General features: G+C 37.8%; 1 protein-coding gene across 1 annotated transcript in view; it reads left to right on the forward strand.

Moving 5' to 3' along the window:
- The window catches only part of LOC109085475 (ubiquitin-like modifier-activating enzyme ATG7), an 83,504-nt gene that overhangs the window by 36,685 nt on the left and 19,900 nt on the right, over positions 1-26,919 (forward strand). The window contains 2 exon segments of the mRNA XM_042733530.1: positions 374-453; positions 13,321-13,433. Of these exon segments, the coding sequence (XP_042589464.1) occupies positions 374-451 (78 nt within the window). The 3' untranslated portion in view covers positions 452-453; positions 13,321-13,433.

Consider the following 26,919-nt stretch of genomic DNA (forward strand, 5'->3'; position numbering starts at 1 on the left):
TAGTTATGTAAGTTCATTCTTTTCAGAATATTCATTTCAAAATAAACATTATCTCCAGAAGAACTGTTAAAATTCATTGTGTTTTTCTCTGATGGCATCAAACCTAAGTAATGTGACACTTTCTCATGGAAGATGTATAATATCAAGCTGAATTCTCATTTTGCCTAAGATCAGGGAAACCCATTAAAAAATGGTGAATGAATTGAAGGGTCTCAGACCCCAAGCTGAGCGTGAAGGTTAAGATACAACACAAGATGGTGTTTCTAATGTTTGCGGCCTGCTGTCTTTACTGACAGGCACCAGGTGGCGCTAGAGATTAAGGAATATTTTCCGTCCTGAAACTGTAGCTTAAAATCATTTGTTTTCTTTCCAGATTCGAGGATCCTGTCAAGATTTGACAATGTTCTTCCTGCAAGTTTGGCGTTTGACAAATGCACTGCATGCTCTCTGATAGTAAGTGACCGTTTACATGCTTTTGATTTGGGATTGGGATAAAGTTACGCAATGCTTGACTGATGCATTGTAGTTCAATACTAATAAAAAGATTTGTTATAACAGTGAAATAATTCACAGTCCAGCTAAGATATCTGAATATGCTTGTGTACGGAGTCTGCTGGTATCTTAAGCATGTTCTCCTCAGATATGTGAAGGGTCTGTAGATGACGATGTGTGTTGGAGGGGCCATGTGTTGTGAATTAGGCTCCTTGTTGATGTCACAGCCGTATGTGAGTAATTAGGGCTGAATTGAAGTGTTTTTTCCCAGCGGTCACGCTGTTGTCGACGGGTTCACGTCTCATAAATCAGTTTGGCTGATTTCTTCTACATCTCTCTCATTCAGCAGCTCTGTAGCCACTCCTTCCTCCAGACACACACTCGTATGTGAACACAGTGAGTCTGGAGTTGTATCCGCTCCCTTCCCCCTCTTCTGCTCTCTCTCTCACTCTCTCTCTCTCTGATTTCTTTGTGCTGTGAAGACATAAAAGCCTCATAAAAAGTCTCAGATCCTTAAACTTTGATGCAGGACTGTCGGGGAACTGTGTGAGGTAAATGTCTTAGGGTTCCTAATCATGTCTTTTAAAGAGATAGTTCATCTAATCATCAACATTTTGATTATTAAATAATGCACATGGGTTTAGTAAATGATAACAAACTTGTATTTATGGACGAATTGTTCATGTAAGCTAAGAAAAAAAACAAGTTTTGTTATGAAGAGAAGTAAAAAGCATTTCATTAAAACAGCCTGCATGAACATCTTTAGTATCAGTTTCAGTGACACTTTATTTTAAGGTGTCTGTTACACATTACATGTACTTACTATAATAACAACATAAATTATGCATAATTACATGCATGTAACCCTAAGCCAACCCCTAATCCTAACCCTAACCTTATAGTAAGTACATGTGAAACTCATCAATCCAAGGCACTCAAAAATATGAGAAAAGGTAAAAAGCCTTTTTTCAGTTTGATGAAGATGAGTTGGCCGTAACACATTTGACCCGTGCTGGCAAAAAGAGTGTGAATGCACACAGGGTCATTTTGAGCTACAGACAAAAAAAGTGAAGATTTATTTAGGCTGCTGTCTCTTTAAGACCTCATGCACAGATCTGATATACTGTTACATGTGCATTTTGCTTCTCCATAGTTTACATTCACTTAATAGCCTATATACAGACTGTGTGTGATATAAACCGACTGTGTTTACGTGAATACTGGCCAAGACGGGCACTTTGACATAATTTTGTATGTATTTGGCCAATATGCAACAAGCAGAATAAGGTGCAAAACATAAGTAAATTCTGTAGTCGTGCACTGTTTCTGAGGTGGCTTAATGTGTGTGTGTGTGTGTGTGTGCTTTGGGTGTGGGTGCATAAGTCAATAAGAGAGCGTGTGAGTACTGTATTGAGTTCCCCTTCACTCTTTGTGCTTGAATGGCTTAAAGTCGCTTAAATGTTTAAATTGGCAAGACTTAAAAGCATGTGAAAATGATACAATCTGTCATCTGTCATCGTGTTATTAGCGCGGCCCACCAATGCAGAATGAATGTAGCGGAAACACTGTATGATTATGCTTCACGTTATAACAATAAAAAAAAGAAGAAGAAATTCTAATACTTAATCCAGGTGAGGCTAATCTTGGTTTATTGAGCGTTGAGATGTTTCAAATATGTTGTTGCCATACTGCATATCTGAACTCTTGGTAGCTTCAGAAAATGTTAAAATTAAGAAAATTCTTCCAAATATTGCTGAAACTAATCCAAATTGAGAATCTTATGAATAGACTCCTGAGAGCAAGCTTGACCTTTTCAGTGCAGGTATGTTCTGTGTAATTGTTTTGATAGAGGGAAACAAGCTACATGTCTACTTTCAACTTTGTTTATTCTTCAGACATTGTTTTTTAATTACAATAAGTATCAGCTGTATACAGAGTAACCCAAATCTGGTTTTTGACCACTGAAAATGAGTAAAATTCAACTGTTTGGACAAGGCGTCTCATTGAGATCATCATATCTCTGGGACTGAACCCAACAGGGCCTTAAAAATGAAGATAACTAAAGACAAGGTTGTTAAGAACACAAATCTGAAAGGGCATTAGTATAGCTTTAATACTTGTTGAGTTTCAGACTTGCAAACTTTAGAGAAAAAATAAAAAAATAAATAAATAATACTGTGCTCGTTACTGCTTGTTCTCATTTTCCCCAGTGGCATATAATTGGGTGGGGATACATGTAACTTAGTTACATATTTAAAATACTGAATATGAGTAACTGTAACATTTAAATGGGTAGTGTTCAAATTACAGTTACAGCTGAAAAATATTTTAGATTACCAATGTGATTACTTTGACTTTTAATGCCATTTATTTCATTGAAACATTAGAGTAAACTTAATGTAAATAGCAATTAGTCTCTGACTCTGACACTCATAAATGTTATTCCCCTTGCAGAATATGAAAAATTCATGACTGTTTTTCAGCTCAAAATAGCTCAAAATCTCAGGTGAAAATTGTCTTTTTGACCCGATTTGCAAAACTGCGGATTACTCAGTAAATATACATTCATGACATTTTTTATTTTTGCTTTTATTGTCTTTCTTTAGAAAAATTATCTGTAAGTTCAAAACATTTTGCGGGCAGGTTTCTGAAATTTGGTTGATTTGACACAGAATGACCCAGATAGATAGACTGACAGACAGATAAATCACTGCTTTACTGCATCTCTGTGAATCTCAAAATGTTTGCCACACTCTTAAAGAAACAGGCCGCGCTGAATGTGTTCATTCATGGTGTAAGCTATAGTAACAGTAGCTGAGCTGACATGTGATCTTGTGTGTGTGTGTGTGTTTGTGTGAGAGAGAGAGTGAGTGTGTGTGTGTGTGTGTGTGTGTGTGTGTGTGTGTGTGTGTGTGTGTGTGTGAGCAGGATACCATGGAAACCAAACACTCAAGTTCTCCACAGACAAACACTTGTAAATTTGGAGATGTTGTGTTCTATCCGTACTGAAGACAGACTGAAACAATGTCCCTTTGAAGTACAGCACTCAAACACATGTGAGGACCTTACACCTTCAGAGTATGCACAAATCACAGGATTTACAGCATCTCATAAAATCCCATTATAGCGTAGGCCTATATATATATAACATCAACACACACACAATTCTTAAGGGGTTATGACATGAGAAACCAAAATCTTTTGATACAGAAGAGGTCTTTGTTTGCTTAATACATCCTGCAAGTTTTATAACTTAAAATGTACTTATCATCAGTAAAAAGCATTTATGTAATAACCTTCAGAAAACGGCTTGGTTTAGATCCTATGGGACATCAGCTGTGCACAGGTGTTTACATAAACTCCGCCTCAAGAGTGACACATCGACAAATAGTCTTCTTCTCAGCATAGGCCCCGCCCACTGACGTTCAGTTGCTAATGGCTAATATCAGAAGGATCCCAGCGTAAGGAACAAGTGGATAGTTTATTTTTAACGGCATCCCGGATCATGTTTGAGGATTTTGTTTTGTAAACAAGGCACAGTGTCATGGAGAGTCCCAAAGAAACATCTGTTGAAAGATGAAGCGTTACTTGATCTGCATCACAAACCGTAAGTACATGATTTCATAATGCTTTGTCTGGAAATGACCGGTTTATTTTGATCATGTTGTCAAAACTCACATGCAATAGCGACGGGGCGTTGATACTGTTTCCTGTGCAATGAAGTTAGCCAATCATAACAGTGGCCAATTACTGAGAAGCCTTAAAGGACCCGCCCTTAAAACTGATCGTTTTAGAGAGAGGGTCAGAATGAGGGTTGAAAATAAACATTTTTCCACATATGTATCTTTTTCTTGTGTGTGTGTGTGTAAAAAACTTTATTGACATTATAAGTAAACATCAAGGAACATATTAAAATAATTTTAAAAGTCCTTGTCATGACCCCTTCAAACATCTGTGCATAACTCGTCCTCCAGCATTGTGCTGTGAAAATGAATTGTCAGTGATCAGACACATGATTCTGGATGATAAAACATGAAAAAAAATCCCACAGATGCATGTCGAAGGAGGACCCGAGACATACTGAGATGTACAAGTTCACGGAGACTTGAGGAGGGACTCCCGTTTAGAGGAAGAAACCACCCAAAACTCCCTAGAAACCACACAGCAGTGCATTAGTGAAGCCGCTCGAAACACCCTGGCAGCAGTTTACACGAGAGACACACTCAAGGTCTCGTACAGTTCGTTCAGCCAAGCATTGTCAGGGTGTCTTCCTCTGTATTGTTTGATTTGGGGCATAACAGTTTAAAGTTGTGCGCTCACGTGAGCGGCAGACATAGCGGCAGCACAGTGAGATCAGCGAAAACCTCCACCATCTCTTCAAACAATTACAGGGGAACTTACAAGAAGCAGTGGGAGGAGCTGGAGGAGAGCGCCGCTGTATGTGAACCAGATGTGCTCGCCCTCACACACACACACACACACTGCGTCAGTGATTTAATGGGCTTCATAAGTCAAGGGCTACAATTTAAGGAGGTCCACTCCTGGAAAACACAATGAAATCTTGTTTAGCGGCTCCTCCTGCTGTTACGTTGCTAGGCAAGAAAGCAAGTTTACGCACATGATCTGTTTCAGATACAGTGTGATGTTTGTTCATAGAAGATAAATATGTTAACTTCAGCAGAGAAAATGATTTGTTTTTGGAGTTCATTTCTGTGGTAAAGCTTTTCCTCAACCTCTTCCTCTTCCTCAGGATTTCAAAAGTTTTTATTCAAGGCGCCAGATAAAAAAAATCACAGCAGCAGCTTTTGTTTGACAGTCGACCTCAGCATTTTCTGGCCGGAGAGCTGTGTGTCCTTGGGATCTCTGTTGGCATTTGTACTTCAGAGTGGTTATATTATCTACTTCTGCAACAGATTTATTTTTATTTTCATCCCTGATGTCCACTTACAGGTCCATCTCAAAAAATAAGAATATTGTGAAAAAGTCATTTTTTTTCTTTTGTAACTTATTTGCGTTTTGCGTGGTGACTCCAGCTTCAGTCCACTCCTTGTGAAGCTCTCCCAAGTGTTTGAATGCGCTTTGCTTGACCGTATTCTTAAGCTTGCGGTCAACTCTGCTGCTTGTGCACCAATTTCTTCCTTCCAGTCAACTTTGCATTTAATATGTTTTGATACAGCACTCTGTGAACAGCCACCCCTTTCAGTAATGACCTTCTGTGACTTACCCTCTTTGTGGAGGGTGTCAATAGCCGCGTTTCCACCGCAGGAACTTTCCCCAGGAACTAGGGACTTTGGGCTGGTACTCGGTGTGTTTCCACAGCAGGAACCAATAAAGTTCCGGGTAAAAAAAAGCCCCTCAGAATGTCCCTGCTGGCGAAGTATTACTTTTTCAAAGTTCCGGAACTTTCGGGGGTGGGACTTGGGGGCTGAACATGCTGATTGGTTGAGTTCACGCAATACTGTGATTTCAACCACCATTTATTCTGATCATTTTCAAAATATTACTGTTATTGTGTCATTAAATGTAATTTTAAAAGTATTTCAGGGGAGAATATAGTTGTTTAAAACTCAAATCTGTGGTTTATTTATAAAGACAGCGCCTATTTAAAAATGTGTTTCACTGATTTCGGAGACGGTCAGCTCCACGCGATCAGCGGGAGCTCAGTGCTCATGTATCCGCGGAGAGCAGCCTCACCTCGGCTAGACCTTCTGATATGTGCCGCTGGCTCTGATGTCTCTTTAGTGGTTAAACATAAAATACAATTCATTTTGGGTAAATCTAACATGTAATCTTTGGTCTGTATTCAATTTATCTATATGTTAAAATGAAAATAAAAAAGGCAAATTGATATAATATTCCGTTTCATTATTATTATTATCTTCAAATGTAAACGAAAGGAGGCAGTGGTATTTGATATCCTATTTCGTTTTATTATAAATATACTGTGAGGAAAATTGCAGTAGCCAAGGCAAGCTGATTGATGTTATCAAGTATGCTGCTGTTTGCAGAATTACCGGATTTACGTCGTCGCGGACAAAACACTCCTGAGTCGGTTGCGTAAAGTCCGAACTACCGAGGATGCAAGTCCGAAATCAGCGTACTTTGTATTGAGAAATGCGTGCAGACCTACGTCACCAGACTATTTGCCTAATCTCCCCGGTACTTTAGACCGCGGTGGAAACGCAGTTTCCTGGGGAAAAACGTTCCTGGTGGGGGGGGGGGGGTGGTACAAATGTTCCGGGTAATTTCGGTGGAAACGCGGCAAAAGATCGTCTTCTGGACCATTGCCCAGTCAGCAGTCTTCCCCATTATTGTGGTTTCAAAGAGATACCAGGAATTTATACTGTAGGGATGGTCATTTAATAAAACTCAAAATTAAATATTCTAATATTTTGAGATACTGGATTTTTGACTTTCATGAGCAGTAAGCTCTAATCATCAAAATGTAAAAAAAAAAAAAAAAAAATTAAATGTTTTATTTTACATGTAATTAATCTAGAATATATGAAAGTTTTACTTTTTGAAATAAGTTACAAAAAAATTAAAAATAACTTTTTAATGATAGCCTAGTTTTCTTGCCTCAAAAACAGTAATGACTTTACAGTAATGAGTTTTTATGACCATTTTCCACCTTCTCTGACCACCTTAAACTGAAAGTATACTTCAGTTTTGACACAAAGTATAGGGTGGGCAATATAACCAAAATCATAATTTGCGGTATGAGAAATTTTAATGTCACATACTAACAGTTCACATCTCAATATAGCTTTTTTTTATTTTATTTTTGTTATTAAACATAAGAACAAAATATCTACTTTCAAACAATAGGACAAATACAATAGAACAAAGATACAAATTAAACTTTACATTTTTTAGCTACAGAGCTTTATTTAACATAGTATTATGCATAAAGCTATGCATGTGCATGAACAAACTCAGGCACTCAACACTTTTTCTTTGTCTATCGTCTGCACTGTTTCTCTCCAGAAGTTATGAGCGACACAAAAATCTTTTTTAACCTCTAGTCGCTGGAATATCTGAACCCCCTCAAAGAAGCATTGCCAGGTGTCTGCTGCGTCTCCAGCAGTTTGTTGTTCCTTTTCTTTTTTGAACTGTGAAACAATAAGCCAAATCAATGATGGAACCTTGTGAACTGCTTAATTAGTGCAAGAACGGAGTACATGTGATTAGAAAACTATGACTGCGCACATACAGTATGATAACAGTGATGCCACAGCCATGTAAATAATGAGGTATACATTGTGCTGTAGAAGTAAACAGGATGTTTTTGCTACTGTACCTGTAAGATGATGAAATGTAGATACCTCTGTTTTGATTCACTAACTATTAATCATGTAGAAGTATGGGTGGTCATATGTTATTGAGCTCATGGTCGTGGTGTTGTAACCACAATTACTGAACTAGTTGTTTATGAAGTTCAGTTTGATTAAATGCACTGTGCTGTGGATCACGTTTATGGTGTCCCTTTTTTCCATGTGAATTAATCGTGCATCGATTGCCTTACTGTTTTACTCTTTACTACATTATTCACACTGGTGCTGTCGTCCCTTTGAGTTATGGCTCATGTGGTAGTAACTTGAGTGCAATTTGTCCCTTAATGATGTGTTTTTGAGTGCTTTGTGTGTGGGATATCAGGGACTGTGCATCTATGGTTGAAAACCACAAACACTGAGAGCAATAACTTCATGTTTAAATCAAGTGTTGTTCTAAAAGCAGAACCCAAGAGATCAGAAACAAACAGTAGGCTATCATCTGCCGATGAATACTATACCATCTCTCTCAGTATCACCTCTGTGTGCTACCGATGACATTGAGAGTCCGGCTCTGGCAAATCTGAGTTGTGAATGTTGTAGTGAATCTACATGGTGAATTTTAACTCTATTACATGAGTGAAAGTACAGACACTGCTGGTCAAATATTACTCCATTACAAGTGAAAGTTGTGAAGACATACTTTTACTCAAGTATAGAAGAAGAAGAAAAAAAAGATCACACACTGATTTTCAAAGCTGCCAATAAGTAATGACTTTCTACTTCGAGGACCTTGATAGAAATGCAGTGGAGTGAAAAGTATAATTGTCTTTCAAATGTGGTGAAGTTAAAGTCATAAGTTTCTGGAACAAATAATACTCAAGTAAGGTACAGATACTCAGCTACTGTCCGCCTCTGCTTTAATCCTCTCTGTCAGTCAAGTTGTCCATGTCTAGTTCATTGAAAGCAGACGTCACTCTCTCCCTAACTCAACAGTGTCCCATTCATCAGCCCCCAGCAGAAACTCGATCTCCTCTGAGAATGAGCTGCGTGAAAGGAGCCAGTGTGATTGTGGAGGGCCGTCTGTCTGAGACGCAGCTCGAGTGCTCTCAGCCAGAGGACAGTGCTGCCAGATGTCTGTTATCGATGTGTTAGGATGTGCACGGGCCAGCAAGCCAACTGCAGGAGCAGATAGCAGCTTCTCAGATATTACGGCACATCCGTGTCTCACATCTGAAGAGGTTTAATCGGTCTATGACAGGGCTGTCTGATCCTGCTTCCTTCCTCAAGCTCAAACACAACTTCCTGTTTCAAGTTTTTAGAGATCCTGAAGAGTTTGACTAGCTGGTTCAGGTGTGTTTAATTGGGGGCTGGAGCTAAATTGTCTATAAATTGTCCCTCTAGGAGCAGGATTGGACACTTTGTTAACTTTTAGACCAGTTTTCTAACCATCTTCCTGGAAGAACCCCAAGACAAACACATCAGCTCCAGGACTTAAAATGGCATATCCAAAATCTGTATTGTACCGTTTTTTTTTTTCTTTCAGGAACAGGGTTGTTCTAGGCAGTTTTATTTGATGGATGTTGACTGTGTTTCCAGCAGAGCTGAAGTCAAATTGATGTCCTCCACTTATAAGAGAGTGTTCTGTGTTCGGCAGTTAAAGACACGATACGGCGAGTCCGTGGAGTGAGCATCATTGGAAACAATGTGTTCAGTAATTAAAGAGGCAGGGCGGTGTTTCTGTTATTTGGTTTGTGACATCCTTTACGGGAAACACCGAATCATCAGAACACCGGCGCAAGGATGCTCACAGCGCTTGGTCACGTGTCGCACCAGAACCGTTTTCGGAACCTAAACTTTGAAATTGCTCACGGTTCCGGTTCTTAAAAAAAAAAAAACAGAACCAATTCTGAATAAGAACTGGTTCTCGGTTCCCAACCCTAAACCCGAGTCACTTTGATGTAGGGGTGTGCAATATTTATCATCTACGATAATATTGTAATTGTTGTTTTAACGAAAAAACAAAAACATATCTTGAGAGCCCAGAAGAATTGACTGTGTGATGAAACTTGTTAGAATGCAGTTAAAATGCCCCTATAATTCAAGTTATGAAAGCCAGAAAGCCAAAAAATATCCCTGCATTGGTTTTGGTTTTTGTAAGATATGAGACAGTGGGGGAAATATTTATTTGATCCCCTGCTGTTTTTGTAAGTTTTCACACAAATTTTTATGGTAGGTTTATTTTAACGTATAGAGACAGAACATCCAGAAAAAACACATTATATAAAGGTTCGAAATTTATTTACATGTACATTTCAGTGAGTGAAATAAGTATTTGATCCCCAAGCAAAACATGACTTAGTACTTGGGGCAGAGACCCTTGTTGGCGAGCTCAGAGGGAAGATGTTTCTTGTAGTTGGTCAGCAGGTTTGCACACATCTCAGGAGGGATTTTGATCCACTCCTCTTTACAGATCCTCTCTAAATCCTTAAGATTTCTTGGCTGTCGTTTGGCAACTCAAACCTTCAGCTGCCTGGAGACTGGCTCGGCCACTCCATGACCTTCATGTGCTTCTTCTTGAACCACTCCTTATTATCTTGCTGGAAGTCCCATCCATCACCAAGATGTCCTGCTGGAAGACCCATCCATGACCCATCTTCAGTGTTCTGGCTGAGGGAAGGAGGTTCTAGTCCAAGATTTTACAGTCCATGTCCTTGTCCATCTGCCCCTCAATGCGGTGAAGTCATCCTGTACCCTTGGTAGAAAAAAAGCCCCAAAGCATAATGTTTCCACCTCTGTGCTTGACTGTAGGAATGGTGTTCTTGGGTCACAGTCAGCATTTCTCTCCCTCCAAACACGGCGAGTCAAGTTAATGCCAAAGAGCTCAATTTTGGTCTCATCTGACCACAGCACTTTCTCACAAGCCTTCTCTGAATCATTAGATGTTCTTTGGCAAACTTTAATTGGGCCTGTACACGTGCCTTCTTGAGCAGAGGACCTTGCAGACTGACACAACAGGCGCTGCAGGATTTCAGTCCATTGCGCGGGTGTAAACCGAAGGCTTGAGTTCGCCAATGTTACCAATGTTTTTGATTGGTGACTGGGGTCCCAACTGCCTTAAGAACATTAACGAGCTCCTCCATCTTCAGTGTAGTTCTTGGTTTATTTGAACTGATCCCTCACCTTTCTCATGATGATCCTTACCCCATGAGGCAAGATCTTGCAAGGGGTTTCAAAACAGACCGAGACCCAATGATGATTATAGTTTGTATTTTGGACCAAAATGTATTTTCGATGCTTCAAAAAAATTTAACCGAATAATTGCACCAACATACATTGTCTCCTCTCTTAAAACTGTGTTCAAGCTTCTTGCTGATGGTCTTGTAGATCATTAATGAGGTCCTCCCGTGTAGTTCTTGGCTGATCCCCAAGCCTTGTGCAAGATCTACAGTCTTGAGGGAGATCTGACATCCTTTGACAGCTCTTTGGTCTTGGCCATGGTGGTGGGAGAGGTTGGAATGGAAGACACAGATTGTGTGGACAGGTGTCTTATACACCTAACGAGCTGACATGAGGAGTAACTTCTTAAAGTGACAGGACTAATCTGTGTTTCACATGGCCACATAACCAATCTGTGGGAGCCAGAATTCTTGCTGGTTTGTAGGGCTGGGTATTGTTCAAAATCTTTCAATCCGGTGCCAATTTCGATACCTCAGTTTTGATACCGATTCCTAACAATACTTTTTTCGATACCAATTTTATGAAATCCATTTTAACAAGATTACAGAACACATTACCTCAGAAAAACTTTGGTTTTATTTTTTCAGTTTGACTCATGCTCCCTAGCCAGTGCACAAACGAACAAAAAATGTTTTATAAAGAGCTCATGCTCACCAACGCTGAATTTATTTTAATAAAAAATACAGTAAAACTTGTAATATTGTGAAATAGTATTACAATTTAAAATCTTATTTGAATATATTTCAAAATGTAATTTATTCCTGTGATGTCAAAGCTGAATTGTCAAAATCATTACTTCAGTGTCACATGACGCTTCAGAAATATGAAAACAGTTCGCTGCTTAATATTTTGGAAACTATGATACATTTTTATTCATGATTCTTTGATGAATAAAAAAATTCTAAAGAACAGAATTTATTTAAAAATTTAATGTATCCTTACTGAAAAAAAAAATCTGACTAATCAACACATTTTTGAACGGCAGTGTACATTCAGTAGTTATTATTTATTGCAATATAAACACTTTCAGAGTGATCAACAAGGTATCTCTTCATTTACCAGTCTAAGACGAAGCAACTTTCTGCTCTTATGTTTACTCCGTGCACTGTCAAGGTCTTCATCATATTTGTCGTGTTACCGGTCTTTGCAGCAATTATTTTACCGCAAATACTGCATCGCGCGCTGCTGGCATCGAGCCTGGAGAAATGTACCCACACTTTTGATCGACTTTTCCACATCTTTAAGGTATTAGGTGTGTGCTCGCGTCTCATATAAGTATGCGCGTGGACCTCATATGAGTATGTGCCTGTTTTTATACAGTCTATGGTATGTGCGTGAAGAGTTCCGCGCGTCTCGTGTGTGTAGACTTTGTGTGTGAGTGTGAGTGACTTTATGTGTGTTGTTGTGCATTTCATATGTACTTGTTTGAGCACTGACGTTGACGAGTTAACTCCCTAGGTATCGAAATCTGGAACCGAACAACATGTCATTTTTCGATACTCGATAGTATCGAGGCAATTCGGTCGGTACCTAAAAAGTATTGAACTCGGTACCCAGCCCTACTGGTTTGTAGGGGATCAAATACTTATTTCACTTACTGAAATGCAGATCAATTTCTAACCTTTATATAATGTGTTTTTTTCTGGATGTTTGGTTGGTATTCTGTCTCTATCCATTAAAATAAACCTACCATAAAGTTACAGACCCTTTATAAGTGGGCAAACTTACAAAATCAGCAGGTATAATATTTTCCCCACTGTATAGTTTAGTAATATAACTTAAGCAAGAATGCTGTTTTCCTGAATATCAGCAGTTGTGAATGTGTGATATTGATTTTATATAACAGTTCAAGTTAATATTGAGTGGATTACGTTGTAGATTTTGTTTGTTTAAAAATTTTTTCCAACAAAAGAGCTCCAAACAAAGCTGGAGCAAAAGATTTGTGCATCTCAGAGTGACACTTGGTTCCTGAGCGAATCTGTTTTTAAATGAACCATTCTAAACAAATATTTTAAACAAACGACTCAATTAACCACCCACTAAAAAAATAAATAAACAAATGAATTGTTTGAATAACTGACTCTATGAATCACTCATTAAGACAAGGATTTGCCACCACCTACTAGTGGTTTTAGTGTCATATTAATTTATCCATGACAGATCTAAACCAGTCACAGTACTAGCACAAAAAACACACTCAGCAAAAAGAATAGAAATAGATATAATTTTTTTGTTAATATCACACACCCCTGCTTTGATGTTACTGAGGTTGTAGTGCCAGTTTGAAGACTTAATTATGCATTGTTTTTTTTGACAGGTTCTTGATAATTATGAGCGAGACGGGTTCCGAAGGTCTTCAACTCATTGCATTCGTTCCTGGAGGATCTGACCGGCTTGACTTTACTCCATCAGGAGACTCAGGCAGCTGAGGTTAGACTCTTCATCACTCTGTGTGTGCTCATGTTCACATTCAGACCTGAGCCAGACGTTACTGTCCCATCACTTTGACAAATGCTGTGTGCATTCATTATTAAATGATCAGATCCATTTACACACATTCACGCTGAAATATACAGTGCACAGATGGTTATGGATGAAAGAGTCCTGTAACCGCTAGTCCACACAAGGTTCAGGATCAGACTGATTGTTTGGAGATGAGTGAATGATGACTGATCTGTTCACTAGCAGCTCAGACTAGAAAGCTTATGGCACATTGAAGAAATCTGATCAGGCTGATGCTTTTAAAAAGAAAAAGAGGATCTCCACTGAAGCATTCAGTTTCTGTCGGCCTGACATATGGTGTACACACACACACACACACACACACACACACACACACACACACACACACACATGATCCAGAACACAAGAGTCACATCAAACATGGGCAGTCAAGCCTCAGAGTATCTGATTGCTAATATTCAATATCTGTCTCTAAATTCATGAAAATATTGCAGCAACATCAGTTAGTTTTGTAAGTGTTTCTAGATTTCTGCATTTAGTAGACACTTTTATCCAAAGTGATTTACAATAGAGGAACAAAAAATATTTATAATATACAATGGCAGGTATATACAAAGGATTTTTTTTTCTTTATTTTGTTACATAATTGGTCGTTTTGTGTGTGTGTGTGAACATTACTATTTTTAATACACATATATATATATATATATATATATACAGTACAGGTCAAAAGTTTGGAAACATTACTATTTTTAATGTTTTTGAAAGAAGTTTCTTCTGCTCATCAAGCCTGCATTTATTTGATCAAAAATACAGAAACATTTTTTAATATTGTGATATATTATTACAATTTAAAATAATTGTTTTTACATTTATTATACTTTAAATGATCATTTATTTCTGTGATGCAAAGCTGAATTTTTAGGATCATTATCACATGATCCTTTAGAAATCATTCTAATATGATGATTCATTATCAAAGTTGGAAACAGTTCTGCTGCTTAATATTTTTTCAGAACATGTGATACTTTTTTAGGATACTCTGATGAATAAAAAGTAAAAAAAAAAAAAAAAAAAGCTATGTTTTTAAAATATAAATATTTTGTAATAACAATATACACTACTGATCAGTAATTTGGGGTCAGTAATTTTTTTTTCTTTCTTTTTTTAAAATAAAATCAATACTTTTATTCAGCAAGGATGTGTTAAATTGATAAAAAGTGATAGTAAAGAATATATATTATTATAATATATATTATTAGATTTTTATTTTTTTTATTTTGAATAAATGCAGTTCTTTTTAACCTTTTATTCATCAAATATATTAGACAGCAGAACTGTTTCCAACACTCATAATAAATCAGAATATTAGAATGATTTCTAAATGATCATGTGATAGACTGGATGTTACATGTGACACTGAAGGCTGGAGTTATGATGCTGAAAATTCAGCTGCGCATCACAGGAATAAATAATTTTTTTAAAGTATATTCAAATAGAAACTATTATTTTAAGTTGTAATAATATTTCACAATATTACTGTTTTTTTCTGTATTTTTGATCAAATAAATGCAGGCTTGATGAGAAGAAGAAACTTCTTTCAAAAAACATTAAAAATAGTAATGTTTCCAAACTTTTGACCATATATATATATATATAATCAATATTATTAAAGGTGTGTGTGTGTGTGTGCAGAGGACCATGGAATCCTAATGTTGGACTAAATCATCATATATATATATATATATATTATTTATTTATTTCCTAATTCCCCCTAATCTTGCAGAGGACCATGGAATCCTAATGTTGGACTAAATCATCATATCTAATGGTTGCAACACAAATGTAATTTAGAAAACGAACCCAACCCAAATACTACATTTGTAATTCTTCCCGCTCAGGAAGTTGCAGAAAGAAAAATAGGCGTAATGCAGTCAGTTCTTGCTGTTCCTGGCTCCGGTCCCAAACTTCACTTCGGCTTGCTCTGGAGATCATGTGCTCCAAAAATATCTCCATCTGCTCCTGATCCAGGGACAGTTTTCCTTAGTTTGCACTGATCTCCGGCTCTTTACCCCGGCGAGCCAAGCTCACCCAGGAACAGGGTTAGGATTCTGGGAGCGGTCCCTCGCTGGGACTCTTCAGTGACAAACACAGCCAGTTTGAAGACTGAAACTGTGGGAAAGTCCCACATCAGCAGTCCTCTGCTCTCCAGAGCGGTTTAGAGACGCAAACGCAGTCCAACCCAAAATGAGAGGATATGTGCTCCTGCATTTGCCCACGCTTATTGTCTGAAGCCTTCAGATTCATTTCACTTGGATCTCAGGCGCTTTGTATTCCCATGTTGACGTCTTGTATTTTTAACTTGTGTGTGTTCGTGCTGCTTCAGGATTGATGTCAAGCTGTGAAATGAATGGAAATGTACCACTTCTAGTTTGGAAGTGGTGGTTTTGTGTGTTATTTGTGTGGGAAGAGACACATCTCTCATTACTTCTGCTCTGTTTGCTTCAGTAGGATACTTTCTGTGGAAACGGCTAGCGACTCTACGCTTTAAAACGTCTTTTCTTTGCCATTTTCAGTGAATGTGGTACACTTTTGTGTCTCATGACAATGTTTTTTAAGCATTAGACACAGAAATAATATCTTGTTATTGTGAGAACAGTTTGATATGTTTCAGAATTAATAATCTAGCACAAGTTTTAAACCCATAAAATATCTGTACAACAACCCCACCCCAAAGGGTTTCAAATGCATCACAGAAATCATAATTTTGACATTAATATATTAAATCCATTTTTGAGGAGTAACATTTTATTACTATTATTAAATATTTTGGTTATCAAGAGTGTATGCCTTTCTTTTTATTGCAAAATTTACAAACACCCCCAAAATAACATAACATTAATTTGCATGTCTATTTAATTTTTATTCTAATGTCTATTAAATTTTCATTTTAAGCACACAAATAAAATTTTATTTAGACATTTATCTAATTTTGGTAACATTTGCAAATGAATAAAAGTAAGATGGCTCATATGATATTTTGCTTCTGAAGTTTAAGCACCTCCTTCCACTGACCTTTTGATGAAAAAAAAAAAAAGCGTCCTGTTTTGTACTCTATTCATGGAAAGTGTCTGTTTATATTTGGCTTTTCACATGCTTGATTTTGCAGTAAGAGCACAATATGAAATTACATAATAATGTGTTCTTGTGAAACTCAACAGATATAAACAACATCATCCAATCAGCTGATGTTCCTTCAGGAAAGCTGTTCTGTGCTCAGAACAAACCAGTGCAAAGGCCATCAAACCCTCCTAATAAACCTGAGACTCACATCTGTTCACAGTTTAGAACATATAAATTAAACTTCTATAAAAAAATAAAACTTTGTATACTGCTGGTGTTAGCATAACCTGTAGTGAGTATTTAGGAAGTGTGAAGGAATGACTTTTTAAGCATGTTTAGAGCTGATAATCAAGAGTCAACATTCACAAGCCATTTCCACAAGAGGCTTTCATCTGTAACAGGGTGTTCAGGGAAGGACAAGTGAGCGTTTCTCGCCCAAATGATTCCAGACCCGTGGGTTTAGAGCATTACTTGACAGAAGAACTGAGAGTAGATTTGTATTAAAGTGTTTATAAGGTCATGTGTTATATTGTAGTGTGTGTGGAGTAGTACACACCGGAATGCATTAGTCTGTAATCTGTTGCTGGAACAGTCTGTCCGTCTGAAAGAATGAACTGTAAGAGAGTGTCAATATACTGTTAATGCACTGAGCTTTTTAGGCAGTGTTCTTTGTGCACGGCTGAAATTTAGCAGCGCTACTGTATTCTGCCTCAGAAATTCAAATAAAAACTGATGGTAGCCTTTCTTTCTGTGTGCAGTCAAACTAGGCATGAATTGCCTTCCCACAGTACTTTCTTCTTTTCTAATGGCGACATTTCCAAGAAACGTGGACATTTTTGTTCCTTGCTGGATTTTATTTTTGAAGGTAAACTAGTCTAGATAGCATGCTACTGTTAGCCTGCTGTGAGAAATCACGACTATTATTATTTATTATTTTCTGATGAAAATAACATTGCATAGGCTTGATTTAGTGTTTTTGTCAGCTGGTTTTTATTTTTAATTTAGTCTTAGTCCTGTGTCCTTTGTAGTTTTAATCATATTTACTCAATCTGTTTTAGTCAAGTTTTAGTCGACTAAAAGTCTGGGAGTTTTAGTATATATTAATCAGGCGGATAATGGCTAAGCTGATCAGTTATATTCATGATTACGGATCATGGTTATTACTGCACTGTCACCTGTAAATACTCATCAGGAGATTGCCAGCTCATACACATGCTTTATTTCACCTCATCTCATTTCCTGATTTATTAAATGAACTTATGCCATGGTCTGTCTGAATACTGGATTCTGATTGGCTGGCAGGTGTTGATTAAATTCGTTTAACTGCACAGGTAGTTCCAGCTCAGTTTAATCAGGTTCTAAATTAATACACTTCCTATAAACATTGGTATCCATAGTAACATCTAACAAGTTGTAACTGACGAAAATAACCATAATTTTTATTGTTCCGGTCAAATATTGCTGCGCAAATATTATTAACATCTTTAATATGTGAATGCTGGCAAATGACCATGGCATAAGCGTGATAATCAACGGCTAGCTGTGCATTAAACGTTTTGAATGCACCTCGCTGCGTGTCAGTGGTTCTCCACGTCGTGCATTCAAATCATTTAGTGCACAGCTAGCTGCTGATTATCCCTTTCATAACACTCTCATTATGAAAACTGGTACAGCTCAAAAAAGCTTCTGAAACCAGCAAAATTAATATTAATTCCAATATTTCCGAATTATATTCATATTAAAACATTACAAACAAATAGTTTAGATTTATTACATTTAGTCACTGACAGCCTTTGATGGCAGATTTAGTCGCAGTGTTCAGATGTTGAGATCGTCAGCGTAAGAGAGAATGGCTGCCAGGTTGTGATGATAAGTTAAAACACTGCGCAGTAAATGTGTCCTTTTCTGAGAAAAGCTTTAATTGGGGGATTTAAACTCTTGGCATCTGGCAATCCCAAGCATGAAAACTCACGGAGGTCTGTCTCTCTCTCTCTCTCTCTCTCTCTCTCTCTCTGTCTCTCTCTCTCTCTCTCTCTCTCTCTCTCTCTGTCTCTCTCTCCATCGTTGTTGTTGTTGAAGAAACTGCAGAGTCTTTAGAACAGAGTTTCTATTTTTGAAAATACATTTTAGTTTTGGCTTTTCCATCAAAACTTTGCATGTTGATGCATTCACAGTTAGTGCTTGATGTCATCTCATCTTCATCTCTTTGTTTGTGTTAACAACATTATACTTTGAAGTAGCTTTTTATGAATATAAAAGTAGTATGTTCATACACATGGTAGTAATGGTGATTTGTTGACAGTGTAAGATAAATGCTGATCCTTGTACTTTTAACCTGGTAACCATGTAAATATTTAATGAAACATGAATTTACGCCGGACTTAAAGACCCAAACCTGGTGAAGGCCGTCGCTGATATTTTGGGTGAAGCTCTCTGAATGCGAGTGTGTTCTGATCTCGTGGCTGTAGATGCTTCTGAGCTGTGTGGTATACAGTGAGTGCTGTGGCAGTGTTTGGCGCTGGACTCACAGGACTCTTCTGCTGAAAGCGTGGGTAGGGAAGCGGTTTTGAGGTGATGTTTACCGTCGGCTGTGGGCTGGAGCGAGCGTGTCCGTGTGGACGATGGGAAGGAAGCCATCGTTTTAGCCGCTGGACAGGAAGAGCAGGATGGCCTACACATGGCTTTCTCATTTAAGCCCTGTCATACTATCTATCTATCTCTCCATCTATCCATCCATCCATCCATCTATCTATCTATCTATCTATCTGTCTATCTATCTATCTGTCTATCCGTCTATCTATCTATCCGTCTATCCGTCTATCTATCTATCCGTCTATCTATCCATCTGTCTATCTGTCTATCTATCTGTCTATCCGTACGTCCGTCCATCTATCTATCTATCTATCTATCTATCTATCTATCTATCTATCTATCTCTACATACATACATACATACATACATACCTATCTATCTACCATCTATCTATCTATCTATCTATCTATCTATCTACCATCTATCTATCTATCTATCTATCTATCTATCTATCTATCTATCTATCTATCTGTCTATCCGTCCGTCCGTCCGTCCCATCCATCCACCAACTATCTATCTATCTATCTATCTATCTATCTATCTATCTATCTATCTATCTATCTATCTATCTATCTATCTATCAAAAGTGACAATGAAGACATTTATAATGTAACACAAGATTACTATTTTTAAATAAATGTTCTTTTGAACTTCTTGTTCATTAAATGAATCCTTAAAATATTGTGCAGCACAACTGTGTTCAACATTGATAATAATCAGAAATGTTTCTTGAGCAGCAAATCATCATATTAGAATGATTTCTGAAGATCATGTGACACTGAAGACTGGAGTAATGATGCTGAAAATACAGCTGCACATCACAGAAATAAATTACACTTTAACAGAGATTCACACAGAAAACATATTTTAAATGGTAATAAAATTTCACAACTTGACTGTTTTACAGTTAATGCAGCCTTGATGAGCAGAAGAGACTTCTTTCAGAAACATGTTTTTGTACAGTAATGTATATTACTGTGCATTGAGTTTGTGAACATATTTGAGCAGTGATGCAAACAAAAGATTCCTGATTTACAGAAATTAGTTTCTACCTACTTAAACAAGAGTCTATTACAACATCTGTCTGACTCTGAGCACTCTCATACTCAAGTCACAAGACAAGCATTGCAACATTTAGCTAATGACACGTAAAAAGCATTGCAATATTCACAATTCACAATGTAGCAATTTAATTTCATCGTCACGATCATTACAGATATATCATGATTAATCTATATATCTCTCAGCCCTAATTTGAAGCATGATTATGTTGTATTTAGGTGACTCAAATGTAAATTTGCAGCAGCAGAACATTGAGGAGTAATAGAGAGTGTTCACTTGCCTGGGATCTGACAGGAATATCCTGTGTTTATCCAATCAGAGATCAGATCTGCTCGAGTTCTCCATCACAAGATCCAGGTCTGATGAAACGTGTTGACTGACTCACATGCGTCCCACAGTTTATGCAGATGCACTTACCATCCATTATTGCATGATTATTATATGAAATCAGAATTGAGTTTCTGGTCTTTGTTCTCTATTCGTCAGTGCATGTTTTTGCAGAGAGTGAAGTAGTCTAGTCAGTGACCTTTCATCAAATTGTTATAACTCGCTCCGTCTCTGAAATCACTTTCCTTTCGGTTGAGCAGATTCTGGTATTGAATTTTCACTTTCATTGTTCAGTCAAATCAAATCCCGATAGATAAAATAAAGCCCCCTTTCTGTGTGTGTGTGTTTTTTTTTTTTTTTTTTTTTTTTTTGTCCTTGAATATCCTTTTGCACATATCACATTGTGGAAGTGCAGGCAGTGAATGTTTCTTGACTAACTAAGTGAATTCAGGGTCTGGGATGTCAGTAGCTGTCTTTTTCTGTCAATGGTAATAGTGTATTTCATTTATTTTCAGTCTTCATTTTGCTAAAGTGAGATCTGGACACAGTCTGATTGACTGAACACACATTGCTTCTTCATCAGTGCATCGACAGCTGAGCAGTAAATGATTACATTTCATCTAGATTACATAATGAGGACTAGTAATTGCACATAATCAGATTACATTGTCATGGTCATTTTTATTTATATAGCACCTTGAAACAACATAAATGCTGACCATGCTTCACAATAACACAAAAAGATGACATTCATATAAAAAATCTAGAGTTTATAAAATTAAATCAACTGAAAAAAAAATCAAGACTAAGAATTTAACATATCTTAAATTATGAATAATCAGATTAGAGTTACTTTTTTATGGGTTACATAAAATGGCAGTAAATTATTCTAATTTATTGATTCTCTTTAATGCTTTTTTTACTCCCCAACAATCCTACTCTGTCATGCCATTTAGCTTTGGCTATATTCAATGGTCATGTAAATAAATTTGCAAACCATGCTTTTGAATTTGAGGGAGAATAGCACCTCTCAAGCGATTGGACTGTGAAACAAATCATTGTGCAAGTCACTGAACACTGGTGATCTGTAGCTGTGAAACACGGCAGTGTGTCGTCATCATATTCACTGCTGATTCTGGAGGTCTGGGCAGAAATACTTCAGTCCTGGGAGAGTTTGGGCTTGTAATCTAGTGAAGAATGCATGTAATAAAATGTATTTGCAATAAACGTATTGCATGCTAAGTATGCTACAAATACATTTACACATTTATGTGCTTAATAAAATACCCTGCAGTTGTACTTTTGGTATATTAAACTGTTAAACTTAAAATCTGCTAAACTGGAACAACTAATTTTGTACTTAATGCACCTTAATTGTGTGGAAATAGTGCTAAAGTCCAACTAAAGATATACTGAGGTGTATTTGATTGTGCTAAAGTGGAGCTATTGCAAGTATACTTCAGGTATACTTTAAATATCTCAGATTTAAAGACCAATATTATTTAGAGATCATTCAATCCTCATCAATAGTGACATTAAGATACATTCAGCCTTAATATTAAGAAACGTACATTGTGCACAAGCAGTACTCCAAATAAAGTTGGAATTATAATTTTTATATCAGTAAGTCACAAGCGATATGTCAGTAAATATGTTAAGAGATCTGAGCTATACTTAGTTTGAAATAAATGTATTTTAAATATATTATTTTTTTTACTAGGGATTACATTGATGTTTTCATGTTTATTAATGTTTGTTCATGTAATGCAGGAATATTCAAACATTTTTTGTCAGCCAGGCCCCTTAAAATAAAATATTTACTTGAAATATCTCTGACTGATGAATATTTCAAATAATTTAACAACACATTCACATGTTTACAGCGCTCTGATGTTAGAGTACATTATGGTTAATGGACACATTTACATGCGGGTAAACAGTTAAATATTTCTATTTTTAGTGTTTTTTTTAGTTGTTTTATTTTGATTGTTTTTGTTTTAAAGTATTGTTTTAAAGTTTTTATAACTGAATTAATTATTAGCTTTTTATCAACTCTCAAACCCATCGCAGTTTTTACATTAAGTCCAGTTTGGGAAATCCTGCAGTAATGTAACATTTAATGCAATTTAGGATGTTGTTACAGTATAAAATAATGGAATATATTTTCTTTCTTTCTGTTTTTTTTTTCTTTCTTTCAATATGGTACATTTACTTGCATGTTTGAAACAGATTGGGTAAAATGTAATCTAAAAATCATTTAGATATACTTACGATATTACAGTACATGACCTACAATGAGTAACCCAGATTATGTTGCTAAAGGCGGTGATGTACGGACACAAGAGTTCTCCTGACACGGCACACAATAGAGCTCTGTGCTCAGACGCATTCAGATTCACTTCCCTTCATTTCTGATTCCATCCATCACTCTAATAAAGATGCCATTGTGTGTTTCCAGTTAAATGATCCAGTTCTTCTGCTGTGTTATGATGTCCCACGCAAACCTGTCAGACACGCCTGTTCCAGCAACACACCGACATCATTATCAGCTAAAGTTCCTCAGTATACAGCGAGGAAGGGCTCTTTATTTCAGTAATGAGGAATATGATGAGGAACACTGCAAGACACTACAAGCACACTAAATATATTACTGTTGTACAGTAGAATGTGTTTCGCAAAGGAACAGCAACAGGAATAATAATTAAAATAATATTGTTTATGAAAACTTTAAGGAATATCACACATTAACACACAATTTCACACACAATATATTATTTTATTTTTTGTATTTAATTTAAAAAGTCATGCAGCACATTATTTGCCAAAAGAGGGAAATAACTGTTCAAATTTTGTTTGATTTTTGTTTTTAAAGATTTAATTAAATTGTTCACATTTAAAGCATTCATTTGATTAACACTTGATCACTCGACAATTTTTGTAAAACATACTCTTTGACTATTAAAATTTTATTAAACAATTAAAACTGGAATAAATGCACCAAATTAGGAGACAAAATATAACAGAATTTGAAAAATAATAATAATAATAATAATAATAATGATAATCTGATGACAGTAGGTTGTTCCGCTGAACACCGGTGCACTAAACCACTTTATTGGCAGGTTAATTCACTCAAACACAACCTATGTTAGATTAATCAGTACTATCTACAACATACACTGAACAAAATTATAAACGCAACACTTTTGTTTTTGCCCTCATTTTTCATGAGCTGAACTCAAAGATCTAAGACTTTTTCTATGTACACAAAAGACCTATTTCGGTTTGCTGATGTCAAAGTTGTGGATCGAGTGGCCCGTGGTGGCGGTGGGGTTATGGTAGGGGCAGGCGTATGTTATAGACAACGAACACAGGTGTATCTTATTGATGACATTTTGAATGCACAGAGATACCGTGATGAGATCCTGAGGCCCATTGTTGTGCCATTCATCCACGACCATCACCTCATGTTGCAGCATGATAATGCACGGCCCCAAGTTGCAAGGATCTGCACACAATTCCTGGAAGCTAAAAAAACATCCCAGTTCTTGCATGGCCAGCATACTCACCGGACATGTCACCCATTGAGCATGTTTGGGATGCTCTGGATCGGTGTATACGACAGCATGTTCCAGTTCCTGCCAATATCCAGCAACTTCACACAGCCATTGAAGAGGAATGGACCAACATTCCACAGGCCATAATCAACCACCTGATCAACTCTATGTGAAGGAGATGTGTTGCACTGTGTGAGGCAAATGGTGGTCACACTAGATACTGACTGGTTTTCAGACCCCCCCGGACCCCCCAATACAATAAAACAGCACATTTTAGAGTGGCCTTTTGTTGTGGCCAGCCTAAGGCACACCTGTGCAATAATCATGCTGTCTAATCAGCATCTTGATATGCTACACCAAGTGCTCACTTACACAGATTTAGACAGATTTGTGAACAAAGTTTGAGAGAAATAGGCGTTTTGTGTACATATAAAAAGTCTTAGATCTTTAAGTTCAGCTCATGCAAAATGGGGGCAAAATCAATAGTGTTGCGTTCATCATTTTGTTCAGTGTAAATGCAGTATTATGATGTACAAGTCAAATTGTGTAACTATGCTATTAATATGCATCTACCGTCTAAAATCAGTCTGTAAAGTATGAAGAATGAAGAGTGCAGTCACTATTAAACAGCAGTTTAGTGTTACTGCATTACATGCTGTTCATTTAGGAGTTCTGGGAACACTTATGCTGTTTTATACATTTAATAAATAAGAAATACATCTTTCAACATGTTTGCACACAAAGTTTTGTAATTTTGCACATTATTATCAACATTATAAAATGTTGTTGTTGATGATAACAACATTAAGGAGAAACAGATAATTGTGTAAAGTGAGCAGATGATATGACTGTTGTTAGTGTGATGTGTGACTTGTATTCTGTGGATTGGTTGGTGCTCTAAATGTCGTTTTAATGCAGTTGTTTTCAGACTTACATGAGGATTGATGTGGTGTCAGAGATGCTGACAGGGCCATTCATCTCTCTAACCTGAGCAGAGCCGTCTTTTCATATCTTCATGATGCTTTGGCTGGATGCTGCAGCTCCTGAACCTAGAGCCTTATATCAGTGACAATCAGTCCATGATTCTGATGTGTCTCTGTGTGGAAAAAAATGTCTCAGGTCACGTATGTAACCATGGTTCCCTGAAAGGGAACGAGACACTGCGTCCTCTAGTGGTCGCTGGGGGGGGGGGGTGCCTTAAGCGTGCCCAGTGCCTGAAGCATACAACTAAACATGACAATAACACTGACCGGCGACAGCCTATGACATCACTACCAGCACGACCACAGTATAAAAGGGCGCCAGGACAATACATCATCCACTTCTTCATCTGAAGCTTGCGTCCGAAGCATGGCAAAGCTTCTAGAGGATGCATACGTAACCTGAGACGTTCCCTTCTGAGGGCACTTTGAAATGCATCCTCTAGCGTATGCTATGGGGAATGGTACACAACTCTACCAACATAATGGGAGTTGCCCCTGGGACAACCTGGTGGCTGTCAGTGACATTATCCCCTTCGGCCAAAGGCCTGAGCTGCATACCCCAAAGAACTCACCTGTTAAGGGCTGGGCTTGAGGAAGCCTGAACCCAGGGCAGAGTTCAAGGCTTGAAATCAGAAACAAAAAGATTCCTTTAAGGGGATATGGCCAAGCATCTAGGACCATAACTGGACCCTGGCCTGTCACCCAGGGGGCTACCGTCAGCACTGGATGAGCTTGCTCAAAGGAACTGACTTGACAGATCCTTGGTAGCAACACCCTGCTCAAGAAGATATCAGCAAGGATACACAAGTGGAGTGTGGCCAAAGGCGAAACCAGGGCCTGAACCAACTCAGAGAAAGGGTACAAGGCTGGAAGCGCGTAGCTCATACCATACTTTTAGAAAAGTGCGCAAGATGCTTAGCATGCACACTAACCACTATGTGGATTTTAGAAAGTGCACAATGCAAGCTCAGCATGTGCACTTACCATAACATGGATTTAAGAAATACTGTTACTTAAGGGGAGAGCCTAGCCTAGGAACTGCCTCGACAGATCCTCGGTAGCAGATGCCCTGCTCAAGAGGTATCAACAAGAATACATAACAGTGTGGGGCCCAAGGTAGGAATCGGGGCCTGCACCAGTTCAGAGAAAGGGTACGAAGCTAGCAGCGCATGACCCATACCATATTGGATTTTAGAAAGTGCACAGAAGCTCAGAAAGCGCACTTACCATAACATGGATTTCAGAAGCACCGTTGCTAAGGGGTTACTGGGGCTGCTTCCTAGACAGACCTAGGAGTGCTATGTGACTGTGATACACTCAGACAGCAGTTACTTAATTCAGTCTTCGGAAGTGCAAATGCCCAGAGCACATAAGAATTGGGAATAGCGTGTCTCATAGAAAATGATATATCCTCCATATTGGGGCAGTCATGGTCTAAGTGATAGAGAGTTTGGACTTGTAACCTGAAGGTTGTGGGTTCGAGTCTCAGGTCTGCCAGGGATTGTAGGTGGGGGAGTGAATATCCGGCGCTCTCTCCACCCTCAAAACCCACAACTGAGGTGAGACCCTTGATCATGGCATCGGACCCCCAACTGCTCCCCGGGTGCTGCAGCATTGGCTTCCCACTGCTCCAGGTGTGTGTTCACGGTGTGTGTGTGCGTGTTTGTTCACTACTCACTGCTGTGTGTGTGTGCACTTGGATTGGTTAAATGCAGAGTGAGTGAGTGAGTTATGTGACATACAGCCAAGTATGGTGACCCATACTCAGAATTCGTGCTCTGCATTTAACCTATCCAAAGTACACACACA

This window comes from Cyprinus carpio, chromosome B11 (genome assembly GCF_018340385.1).
Source record: "Cyprinus carpio isolate SPL01 chromosome B11, ASM1834038v1, whole genome shotgun sequence".
Classification (NCBI taxonomy): Eukaryota; Metazoa; Chordata; class Actinopteri; order Cypriniformes; family Cyprinidae; genus Cyprinus; species Cyprinus carpio.